At 41.8% G+C, this 12,829-nt stretch overlaps 1 protein-coding gene across 1 annotated transcript in view; it reads left to right on the forward strand.

Moving 5' to 3' along the window:
* Positions 1-589: 589 nt before the first annotated feature.
* TBC1D30 (TBC1 domain family member 30) overlaps positions 590-12,829 on the forward strand; it is an 86,078-nt gene continuing 73,838 nt past the window's right edge. Inside the window, exons 1-2 of the mRNA XM_043562952.1 lie at positions 590-1,069; positions 5,468-5,632. Coding sequence (XP_043418887.1) covers positions 616-1,069; positions 5,468-5,632 — 619 coding nt within the window. The 5' untranslated portion in view covers positions 590-615. The remainder of the gene's footprint in view (positions 1,070-5,467; positions 5,633-12,829) is intronic.

A 12,829-nucleotide genomic window follows, 5' to 3' on the forward strand; every position in this document is an offset into this window, starting at 1 on the left:
AAGTGTTCAGAAAGGTTATTGTCAGAAACTAAGAGCGCCTTGAAAGGCGCCCGGATCAGGTGGGACGGTGGGAAGGGCTGGGCACTGTGCCTTGAGTACGCGAAGAAGGGAGCTCCTGGCCTCGGCCTATTGACTGGCGTCGAGAACTCTCCCCCGCAGGATTTCTAGCAGGTGGCTGACTAGGAGGCAAGAATTGCCCCCTTTTTGAGTTAAATCACGTGCTTTAAAGTAAAGGTGGGGGCTGCCAGAAGGCCCTTCCCCCTCCGGCTGAAGGCTTCATCCTGATGCGTTCTGGCCACATCCTCCCAGACGCGGATCAGATAGCGTTCCCAGGGGAAGTGGGGCCTCACCTGCTGCAGGTGTCCCCAGGTGGTTCAGAGGCGTGGCCGTATGCCTCCCAGCCCCCCGCCCCGCTCCTCCCGGTTCCGAGCTGCGGGGCGACGGCTCGCGTGCCCGCCGAGGGGAGGTCAGGCGCCTCGGGGATCTGGGGCCCGCTGGCGCGGCGCCCGGCCCAGGGCACCCCCGGCGGCCGTGAGGCCGCGCCTCCTCCCGGAACTGGCCGGCGCGGCCGGGCGGGAGGAGAGGCGGGAGCCGGGCTTTCGCGCACCGCGGGCCATGGAGGTCCTTCCCACGGGCGGGGGCCGGACGGGGCGCCCGGAGCCCGAGGCAGGGCGGGAGGACGCGGCGGAGGAAGCGGTCGCCGGTGAGCCCCTGTCTGTGTGCCTGCGCGGGGCGCCCCCGGCGGAGCAGCCTCGAGGCTCCCGGGACTCCTGGGAGGCCGAGGAAGACCCGGAGCCCGGCGAGCCGCGGGGCGGCAGGACGAGCCGCACGGCGTCCCTGGTGAGCGGCCTGCTCACCGAGCTGTACAGCTGCACTGAGGAGGAGGAGGCGGCTGGCGGGAGCCGGGGGCCCGGGGGTCGCCCACGGCGCCGCGACAGCCTCGACAGCTCCACGGAGGCCTCCGGCTCCGACGTGTTCCTGGGCGGCCGCGGCGGCGACTCCCGGGTGCTGCAGGAACTGCAGGAGCGGCCGAGCCAGCGGCACCAGATGCAGTACCTGCGGCAGAAAGGTGAGCGCCGGGGGCGGGGGCTTCGGGGGCTTCGAGGACGGGCCGCAGGGCACCCCGCCGCGTCCGCCGGCGCTCCCGCGCTCACCTGGGCACCCCTGGCTGAGCCGCGCGGCGCTCCGATATCACGGTTGGGGCGGCTCCTTTGACCTGCGGCTAGTGGCCGTGGTGTCACTGGTTCGTGGCTAAACTCAGTTCTTATTGTGCCCCCGCCCGCATCCCTCTCGAGCTGCTCAGTGGAACCTCAGTTGTTGGGGGTGGTAGCGGCGGGTCTCCGCTCCTCTGCGCGCACCGTGTTTGCAGGAGCCCCGAAGGGAGAGGCAGCCCACCTTCTAATTGCACCTGAACAGCTCTTTTCGACTGTTGGGAGTTTCTGGTACGCGTAGCACAAGTTGCCTAGGGGGCGCCGAGAGAAGACCGGCGACTCCTGGGCCTGATTTTTTTTTTTTTTTTTTTTTTTTTTTTTTAATTTCTCCTAATCCGCCCTCCCTGGCCACACCACTAGGATAGTGTTTAACTAGTGAGGCAGAATAATTCGATAATGCAGTTTCTAAGCAGAGCGGATGAATTCCATTTCTGCCAGCCAGTCTGGTTTCAGGAAGCTCACTCGGCGGCGGATTAGTGGAGGGCCCTACGCTGTTGGCTTTAGCGCAGGGTTTGACTGCTGGTACCTTCGATTTGAAAATGGACGTGGCTTTTGGGGAGTGGAGGGGAGAGGCTAATTTGGTGTTTCTTTTGTTATCAGACCCTGATGCTCACGTCCTAACTGAGGTCCCCCCCGCCCCCCCTAACTGTTCATAATAGCTTGCCTTTCAGGCACTAACAGTTATTACAGATGTCTTTTTCATAGATGTATCAAGACCTCAATTTATATAATAAAGTGAGGTGTGGAAAACAGATGCTAAGCCGCCATAACATATCTTGAATTAGTGTCCTTGTGCTAAATTACCAGGAGAGGAAGGAAGGAGAGACTACTATTGAATGGTCTCCTGTCTCCTAATTGTAAGTCTAGCTGGTGCCAGGGGGGGGGGGGGGGGAAATAAATAAGTAACAGAAAAGGAATAAATCTGTCTGCTTTCTCCAATCTGTGTAAACAGCTTTCAACTTCCTCCTTTGGCTTCCTAGCAAAGGTTTTTTTCTCAGCTGATTGTTACAAATGGCTTCTGCCTTCCTCCCCCTGCCTGCGACTTTGCCTGGAGTAGTGCCATTTAATTTTACACAGTTTTTTGGCTGTTCTCGGAGTGTTTATGCCAGGAGTTCCGTGGGGGCAATAGGTCTTTCCGAATCCAACAAAATCAACTCTGAAGAATTATGATTTGCCTTTCTGTCTTTTACAAGGTCGTTCACTTTTCATTACTGAGCAAATTTGGGGGGTTGGCAATTTCCTCGTGGAAGAGGAAATTTGGCAAGCTAAAGTTTAAAGTTTAAAGAGCTTTGCCTATGGATTTCAAACCAGTGACCACTCTACTAATTCACAAGATCTCCAAGAGTCTGTTTTTCCCAGGTCTCAGCCTTATTGCATAGTTGCCTGCTAACCTTTTCTTTCCTTTGAATCGACTCTGTTAAGATGAACAAAAGTGCCATATTATAATCTTATACGCACCCACACGCACCCCCTTTATTGATGAGTATCATTAGAATATTAAGAATAAACAGGTGGAAGCACGTGCAAACAGCTGTCTGCATAAATAATTTTACAGCTTATTAGATTACTTGATTTTGTTTCAAGATCAAAAAATGTCCCTCCTATCATAATGCTTTGTAATAATCTCTTCACTCTATTAGGATTTTTGCTGTAGCACCTATTTAGGTATTTGGCGTGCGTGGGTCCTTTATTTATGTGAAGCATCAGAATGGTTTCTCAGGAAATCTTGGCTCCCTTCTTGGTATTTTCATAAAGGAGGTGAACTTTGGAGTCAGAGTGCTTGAATCGATATCCTGCCACTGTTCATTACTCGCTGTGTGACCTTGGGCAAGCTATTTAACCTTTCTGTGTCTTATTTTCCTCACTTACAAATATGGATAATAATAACACCTACCTCCCAGAGAGGACTGTGGTGATAATTATGTAAGTTAATGTGTGTAAAATGCTCAACAAAGTTTAGATACTATTTTTATCAACATACACACTGGAATTTCTTAGAGAGGAAATTGTCCACTGCTTGTCAGTTGGTCTTTTCCTCATTTATTTAACACTTATTTATTTAACAGCAAAAGTGGCTGATGCTGTGGGGCATGCAAAGATAAAGGAGACCTTATTATTCCTGTCTTCAGGATGCTTTATCAGCAGATACTGCTGTAGAAGACATTTCTAAACTCTGAAGATTTTTCCCATGTTGGATAATACACTTAGTTCAGAGCATCACAGAGCTGTGGATACCTTAAGAGTCACTGAAAATGACTCTTTGTTGGAAGGAAACTATAATGTAAAAAAAACCCAACTATAATGTAAATGCAAGATAATGATATTCCTACCCTTTCTGTTTCTGGAAGGAAAAATGTTAAACATTCAAAGAAAGGCTCTTTGCTCTGTGGAAGGGATCTAGGGACGAAGAGCCCCCTGGTCTCCTCTTTTAGCTTGTTTCCATATTTAATTTTCCTTAGAACATGAATGTTATCATTTAACCTAAATGTGTTCTTACTTTTCCTTATGTGCCACCAAGTTTGAACTCAAGGTAAGAGAAATGGCCTTTGTTCTCTTCTGCAGAGTAACCCCTTATTCTTATTTTAGTGCTATTTATATTGATGTTTATAAAGACTGTTCACATTTCTTTCTCAAAATAGTCTTGTATGCTAAACATAATTTGAGCCTGGGAGTACTACCTTGCCTAAGATCACAAAGATGGTTGGTTGGTCCAAAGGGAGTTCTTTTTATGGTCTAATACATTTTCCATGATGTGGCTAAACATGATTGCTGTTAAAGGTCCACCTTGTACTTCTGTTATACAGACCCCCAAAGTTCTTTCTCTTTGACCTCTGGATTTTTTTTTTTTTTTTTTTTTTTTGTTAGCTTTTGAATACTTCTTTTGTTCTCTTTTGATCCTCTCTAGTTTCTCAAAGTCCCTTTAAAAATGAATAGACCCAAATCCCACACAGGATCTCTAATGAGGGCCTAGCCAATTCCGAGTTGCACGGAAGCTTCTTGCCTGACTGGCAGATCACACTCCAGTGACTAATGATAATACCAAGTGTGACAAACGAAACTCCCAAATTGTAATGATTATTCATATAAAGATTGCTGATAGTTCCGATTCCCAAGTCTTTTTTCATTTGTGGAAAAACAGCTGTTGGGAATATTAATTTTATGAATGTAGAATTATCCTTAATTTATCTGTGTAAAGGAAATGTATCTTCTATCATATTTGAAAAACTACTGAGTTTCTAAAGTGAAATATTGTATCTAATAATCAAGCTATTGGAAGACTGTATATTTAAAACCAAACCAATATTGCTATATTCATCTACACTAGAAAATGTGGTTATATTATTTATTTTTAACGGATCATTTACAAAGGTGAGTGCTTTTAAAAACGTTTGTTATCAGGGGACGTCTGAGTGGCTCAGCTGGTTAAGCCTCCCACTTTTGGTTTCAGTCCCAGGCGTGATCTCAGTTTTGTGAGTTTGAGTCCCACCTCAGGCTCCATGCTGGCAGTGCGGACCTGCTTGGGATTCTCTGTCTCCCTCCCTCTCTCTGCCCTTCCCCAGCTCATGCTGTCTCTCTCTCGCCCAAAACAAATGAATAAACTTTAAAACAAAACCAAACGAAAATTTTTGTTATCAAGGGTGCCTGGGTGACTCGGTTGAGTGTCCAGCTTCAGCTCAGGTCATGATCTCAAGGTTCGTGAGTTTGAAACTCGAATTGTCGCTGCTGTCGGCTTGGAGCCCACTTCAGATCCTCTGTCCCCTTCTCTCTCTCTGCCCCTCCCCTCCCCCCACTCACACATTCTCTCTCAAAAATGAATAAACATTTATTTAAAAAAAATGTTATCAGCTGTTAGATTTACCATTGATGTAACAGATTCAAAAGGATTCTTTTCTTGTAAGCTTACCGTCTGAGCACTTTAATGATACAAAATATACATGCCAATTTTCAGGCAATGAAAGGTAAATCTGCAACCTAAGCTAAATGTGACAAGAGTCTTTGCTTACATGTTGCAAGTAGCCTCAAAGATAAAACTTATCTTACAGTAATTATCTCACGGCCAGGGCAGGAAATGTTTGAGTGATTTATTTGATCAGAATATCTCAGCTGAACACGTGCATGTAATCCTGGGTGAGAAGCCAGAATTACTTGGTTTAAATGGATGTTCTAGATATTCGTCCTATGATTGGTAAGTGTTACATGGGAATTTGTATTCTTCTCAGGGTATTTATTTTCTTATTTTTCTTTTCCTTTGATAGACACTAATGAACTGAAGACAGTCCTTCAAGAGCTAAAGTATAGAATTGGCGTACAATCTGCAAAGCTACTTCGGCAGCTGAAGCGAAAAGATAGGCTTCTGCATAAAGTACAGAGAAACTGCGATATCGTGACTGCGTGCCTGCAGGCTGTGTCCCAGAAGCGGAGTAAGTGCTGGAGTGGGGGTTATCCCTTTGGCCACATGCGTCTGGAATGTTAGTGGAGCTGAGTCAATAGTCGTTGTGTTTTTGAATATATGGCAAAGTTTTAAATGGAAGCTTCTATCATCGAAACTGAGAGCTATGAACAACTCAGTTTCCTGGGATTTTTTGTTTTGTTTTTGGTTTGTTTTGTTTTTGTTTTTTGTTTTGTAAAAATGTATAGTACGTGTCTGATGTTACAAACTTCATTTTGTTATTCTAGATTTGAAGTCGTGCTTCATTTTGACAATGGTTATTTTTACCTGATGCTAAATAATGACTAAAATATTTTTAGAACTGCATCAAATAGACACAGCCTAAAAGGCCTTTGTTCTCTTCTTCTCTGTGTCACTCTAATAAGTGAATCAAACATCGGCTTTAAAAAAGGACCCTTTTATAACAGGAACTTACACTTGCTTTGAAATTTAAAAAAGACGAAATATTTTAATAAGTTAAATTTGTCTCATAGGTCATCCATTCACAGCTAAGAGCTGTGTGGTTTGTTAACTGAGTTAAACATGTTAAATCATTGATCCTTGTTAGCTACGGGATGTAAAACCTTGTGAATTAATCTTTTAATTCTCCATGCAATAGTTTTATGTTTTATTCTGCTAACATTTCCCTATTTTTGTTTTGTATTCTTTATTAACATGCAGCACGGCAGAACAGTATATTCAGGTATGGCATATTTAGGCACCAGTGATGTTTTGATCAAATGCCTGTGACAGGTTTTTGGGTGCATGTGAAAGTTGCTTTATTTTGTTTCTTTGTCCCACCACATTTTATATATGAAGTGATACCTTTTAGAGTTTTTGTTTTTTTTTTTTTAATTCCAAATTAAGATGTGTTTGTTTTCATAAGACAATTTTCAGGGTTTGACTAGTTTCAGATAATAAAATTAATGGCTTAAACTTCATTCTTATGTTTATTATAAAAAGTAAGTACCATGTGTTCCTCCTCCTGTTTTATTATGTCACTGTTTGTTATCCCCAAGTTGTTATTCTTGCTGTCTACTAAAGAAGGTTTCAACCTAATGTAAATTGAACAGAATCTTATGTAATTATCATAATGATATAATGGTCCATACAAGGAGCAGGATGTAATTGAATTGACTGATTTTGAATGGGGTTTTCTCCAGAGCTAGGCACTTGTCTGAAACAGCTAGAGAAGGACGATACGGATATAGATATACATACACATGTGTGTATATTTTATATGTGTATCTATCTACAAAAAGTTGGCCTGTGTTATAAGTATCTGATATTTTTCCATGGATTCTGATTGATTCACAAGTGTCTAGTAGAAATTCTGTTATTTTCCCTTTATTTTGAAATACCTTGATTTTTCTCTTTTCAACTGTGTTTTCATCTACCATTATTACTGTTGTACCAGACGTTAAAAGCACGAGGTGGTAAATGCATGGGGTTTGGATGTGGGAAAAAGTATAAGGGGGGGGATGGAACCAGTGTTAGGAGACAGAGGGGAATGTCTGGCTGGCATAGGATCACGGGTTGATAATTACCAGGGACTGATAATCATTTAGAGTTTGAATTTACTTGACTGATAAAGGGACAGGCATTTGTGTCTTTTTAGAAAAACGTGTTCACGAGAACCTAATTCAATTGTGAATTTGAATGCAGCCTATGTATTTTAGAGTTTGTCTCTTTAAATCCAACCACTGTTTCGTATTTCATAGAGTATGGGATTAATGCCTCTTAACCTTGGGCGTTACATTATCACCTTGGTAATAAGACTCTACTAAATGGGACAGGATGTTTTTTGTTGAATTAAGAAATGACAGTGGATCAGGGGTGCCGACTGAGCCACCCAGATGCTTAAGAGTTCTAAAGAATTTAGATCTCACTGTTTTGTAATGAATAACTGAGCTTTCATTTTAGCAGTGATTGGCAGTGATGCATTCAAATACAACACGTATGTTGACTTTTTTGTATTTAATATACAGAAGTCCAGATAACCCTCATTTTCCCCACTATATATGGATTCAGTCCTTATAATTCTTTCCATAAGTGATGTTCTCCCTTTCATAACATGTTATAATATAATATAAAACTTTTTAACCTTTTTTTAAAATGGGTCATTTCCTACTGATACACCAAAGAGGATATGATTTTATAAGTAGGTGTGGATTATGAACCAAAATGACTAGGTTGTGTTTATTTCAAACACATATGCTATATAACTGCTTGGATTTTATGGTTTCTTACACCAAGCCTTACAGTAGAATCCCTTTATTACTTATTTATTTAGTTTGTTTGTTTCAAGTTTTTATTTAAATTCCAGTTAGTTAACATATAGTGTAATATTAGTTTCAAGAATAGAATTTAGCAATTCATCACTTACATATAACATCCAGTGCTCATCATAACAAGTACCCACTTTAGGACCTATCACCCAGTTAGCCCATCCCCCTGCCCACCTCCCTTTCAGCAGCCCTCAGTTTGTTCTCTATAGTTAAGAGTCTGTGTTATGGCTTGCCTTTCTCTTTTTTTTTCCCCTCTATGTTTTGCTTCTTAAATTCCACATATGAGTGAAATCATATGGTATTTGTCTTTCTCTGACTGATTTATTTTGCTTAGCGTAATAGACTCTAATTACATCCACATCATTGCAAATGGCAAGATTTCATTCTTTTTTTTAAATTTTTTAATTTTTTTTTTCAACGTTTATTTATTTTTGGGACAGAGAGAGACAGAGCATGAACGGGGGAGGGGCAGAGAGAGAGGGAGACACAGAATCGGAAACAGGCTCCAGGCTCCGAGCCATCAGCCCAGAGCCTGACGCGGGGCTCGAACTCCCGGACCGCGAGATCGTGACCTGGCTGAAGTCGGACGCTTAACCGACTGCGCCACCCAGGCGCCCCAAGATTTCATTCTTTTTGATGCCTGAGTAATATTCTATCACATATATATACGTATACATATATACGTATATATATGTATACATATATATATGTATATACCACATCTTCTGTATTTATCAGTTGATGGACATTTAGGCTCTTTTCATAGTTAGGCTATTGTTGATAATATTACTATAAATATCAGGGACTGTGTGTCCCTTCAAATCAGTATTTTTATATTCTTTGGGGAAACATCTAGTAATGTAAATGCCAGATCATAGGGTAGCTCTATTTTTAACCTTTTGAGGAACTTCCATACCATTTTACAGAGTGCACGAGTCTGCATTCCCATGAGCAGTGTAAGAGGGTTCCTCTTTCTCCACATCCTTGCCGACTTCTGTTGTTTCCTGCATTGTTCATTTTAGCCATTCTGACAGGTGTGAGGTGCTATCTCATTGTGGTTTCGATTTGTATTTCTCTGATGATGAGTGATGTTGAGCATCTTTTCATGTGTCTGTTAGCCATCTGGATGTCTTCTTTGGAGAAGCGTCTATTCATGTGTTCTACCCATTTCTTAACCAGATTGTTTGTTATTTGGGTGTTGCGTTTGATAAGTCCTTTGTAGATTTTGGATACTAGCCCTTTATCTGATATGTCATTTGCAAATATCTTCTCCCATTTTGAAGGTTGCCCTTTAGTTTTGTTGATTGTTTTTTGCTGTACAGAAGCTTTTTATCTTGATGAAGTCCCATAATTCATTTTTTGCTTTAGTTTCCCTTGCCTCTGGAGACATATTTAGTGAGAGGTGACTATGGCCGATGTCAAAGAGGTTGCTTTATTTTATTTTTTATTAAAAAATTTTTTAACGTTTATTTTTGAGAGAAAGAGACAGTGTGAGCAGGAGAGGGACAGAGAGAGACAGAGGCACAGAATCGAAGCAGGCTCCAGGCTCTGAGCTGTCAGCCCAGAGCCCGAAGTGGGGCTTGAACTCACGAGTGATGAGATCACGACCTGAGCTGAAGTAGGATGCTTAACTGACTGAGCCACCCAGGAGCCCCAAGGTTGCTTTATTTTAAAAAAATTTGGGAGGTGCCTGGGTGGCTTAGTCGGTTGAGTGTCCAACTTCGGCTCAGGTCATGATCTCGCAGTTCGTGAGTTCGAGCCCCGCATTGGACTCTGTGCTGACAGCTCAGAACCTGGAGCCTGCTTCAGATTCTGTGTCTCCCTCTTTCTCTGCCCCTTCCCCACTCATACGCTGTCTCTCTCTGTCTCTCAAAAATGAATAAACGTTAAAAAAAATTTTTTTTTTTTAACGTTTATTTTTGAGAGAGAGAGAAAGAGAGAGAGAGGGAGAGAGGCAGAGTGCGAGTGGGGGATGGGCAGAGAGAGAGAGGGAGACACAGAATCCAAAGCAGGCTCCAGGCTCCGAGCTGTCAGGACAGAGCCCAACATGGGGTTCCAACCCATGAGCCATGAGATCATGACCTGAGCCAAAGTTGGACGCTTAACTGGCTGAGTCACCCAGGTGACTGAGGTTGCTTTATTTTCAAACAGGATGGGATTAAGAGCAGGATCAATATTTGCCTTGTAGAAGAGCATATGTTCCCCTTTATTTAACCGTTTGTCTAAGGATAACCATGGTATAACCAATTTATTTTTTTTATTTTATTAAAATTTTTTTTAATGTCTATTTATTTTTGAGAGACAGAGCATAAGCAGATAAGGGACAGAGAGAGAGGGAGACACAGAATCCGAAGTAGGCTCCAGCCTCTGAACTGTCATCACAGAGTCAGATGCAGGGCTTGAACTTATGAGCTGTGAGATAATGACCTGAACTGAAGTCTGACGCTTAATCGACTGAGCCACCCAGGCACCCTTGGTATAACCAATTTAATATTAATAGTAAAATTAATAATAAGAATGGTAGTGGTGTCACTATTCTTTATGTGCATGCAGGTGTGCAGGAAAATCACCCTCAAGGCTTTAAGACAATGGGATAATTAGATGAATATTTGGCCACGAGTTCACCTGTTGTTTTTGTTGTTGTTGTTGTTGTTTTTCTGATGTTAAAGTTAAGTGGTTTGCTTATTATCTGACTTGATTATTTTTCCTGAAGGCAGAAAGGAGGCTATCTTAACTATCAGCATTTCCTAATTTTATAATTTTCTGCATTGGTGTAGTAAATTTTTAAGTTATGCTGGCGGAGTTTGTGAAATGGTAGTATAAGCAAGTAATAAAATCTACCTGTCATTGGAAAACCGTGGTAAGAGAGAAGGTGGAAAAAATGTGAACATTCATGAAAGTATTGTCTTTAAAAAAAAATTTTTTTTCAACGTTTATTTATTTTTGGGACAGAGAGAGACAGAGCATGAACAGAGGAGGGGCAGAGAGAGAGGGAGACACAGAATCGGAAACAGGCTCCAGGCTCTGAGCCATCAGCCCAGAGCCTGACGTGGGGCTCGAACTCACGGACCGCGAGATCGTGACCTGGCTGAAGTCGGATGCTTAACTGACTGCGCCACCCAGGCGCCCCATAAAGTATTGTCTTTATTTTAGCCTTGTCAATAAGCACAGGAATTTTAAACAGCTTACTGCCTCATTTGATCAATGTGTCTGGCATCTTTAATACTGTGACTAAATCTTGCTGTCTATCATAAATACCTGGCAGACACACTTGCCAAATAGTGAATGGTAGTGGTCATTATTCTTTTTTTTTTTCTATGGTTATCTTCTCTAAAGTAGCCTTCTCTGTGGCAGGAGAAGGAATTTGTGTGGCTTCAGGTTGGTGGCACCGACATTCAACATTTTCTGCTAAGAAACAATTCTCTGTTTTTAGAACAGATTATAAAAGTAAATGCACTAGACCCGCCATTCCCCTCCTAGGTGTTTACCCAAGAGAATTGAAGACATGTGTCCCCACAAAAATGAGGACGTTCATGTTGGTAGAAGCACTATTCATAATAGCCCAAAAGTGGAAACAACTCAAATGTCTATCAGTGGGTGAATGGATTAACAAAAGTGGTATATCCATACGATGGAATAGTATTCAGCCATAAACAGGAATGAAGCACTGATTCATGTTACACATGGACGACCCTTGAAAACATTATGCTAAGAGAAAGAAGCAAGACACAAAAGTCCACATATTGTATGCTTCTATTTGAAATGTCCAGAAGAGGTAAATCCGTAATAATGGAAAGTCAGTTAGTGGTTGCCAGGGGCTAGGGTAGGGAGAATGAAGAATGACTGTTCATGGTATATGTTTCTTATTAGGGTGACAAAAATGTTCTGCAATTAGATGGTGGTGATGGTTACACAATTTTGTGAATATACTAAGCATCACTAAATTGTAGAGTTTAAAAGGGTGAATTTTATGGTGTGTGGATTATATCTCAATAAAATAAATACAGTCAAACCTTGGTTTGTGAACATAATTCATTCTGTAAACATGCTTGTAATCCAAAGCACTTGTATATCAAAGTGAATTTCCCCATAAGAAATAAGGGAAACTCAGATGATTCATTCTAGAACCCAAAAATATTCATATAAAAATGATTACAATACTGTAATATAATACAAAACAATGAATAAAATACAAAATACAAAGAAAAATAAATTAACCTGCACTGACCTTTGAAAACCTCTGTGGCTGATGTGAGGGAGACGAGAGAGGAGGGTTATTCTGCAGGACGACTTTCACTATCACTAACGCAATCACTGCTGTCTATTGGCTCAATGGAATCTTTTTCTTTTTGTGCAACTTTAACAAGCAACCTATCCAATGACACTTGCTTTTGCCCCCTTTTGAGGTTTTTGTGGAAACGTGCTGTTGCATTGACAATCACCCACAATCCTGCAGAGACAGAAAGAGAGAGAGAGAGAGAAAGAAAGGGAGAACCATTGGCTCGGCTGTGATCATGTGACATTAGGTGCCATGTACTACTCGTATTGCAAGACATGGCACATTTATGAAGTAAAAATTAGAAATGTTTGCTCGTCTTGCAGAACACTTGCAGAACAAGTTACTCGCAATCCAAGGTTTTACTGTAGAATGTGTTATTGGTACAATAAAAGTAATAAATGTAATAAAATAAATATGTGTTAAAAATATAACCCGCTCCTCATGGAAACTTCGGAAAATACAAAAGTATGAAAAGAGGAAAAATCGCTTTCGAAAGACATTTTTTCATAGTTTTGAATATTTATTCATGTGTTTTTTTATGCAAAGGTTTTCCAAAGTCAGCGTACAACGTAACATTTTTGTATCCAAAATTGTCAAACTTTCCATTATTATGGATTTACCT

The sequence above is a fragment of the Prionailurus bengalensis genome, chromosome B4 (genome assembly GCF_016509475.1).
Source record: "Prionailurus bengalensis isolate Pbe53 chromosome B4, Fcat_Pben_1.1_paternal_pri, whole genome shotgun sequence".
Classification (NCBI taxonomy): domain Eukaryota; kingdom Metazoa; phylum Chordata; class Mammalia; order Carnivora; family Felidae; genus Prionailurus; species Prionailurus bengalensis.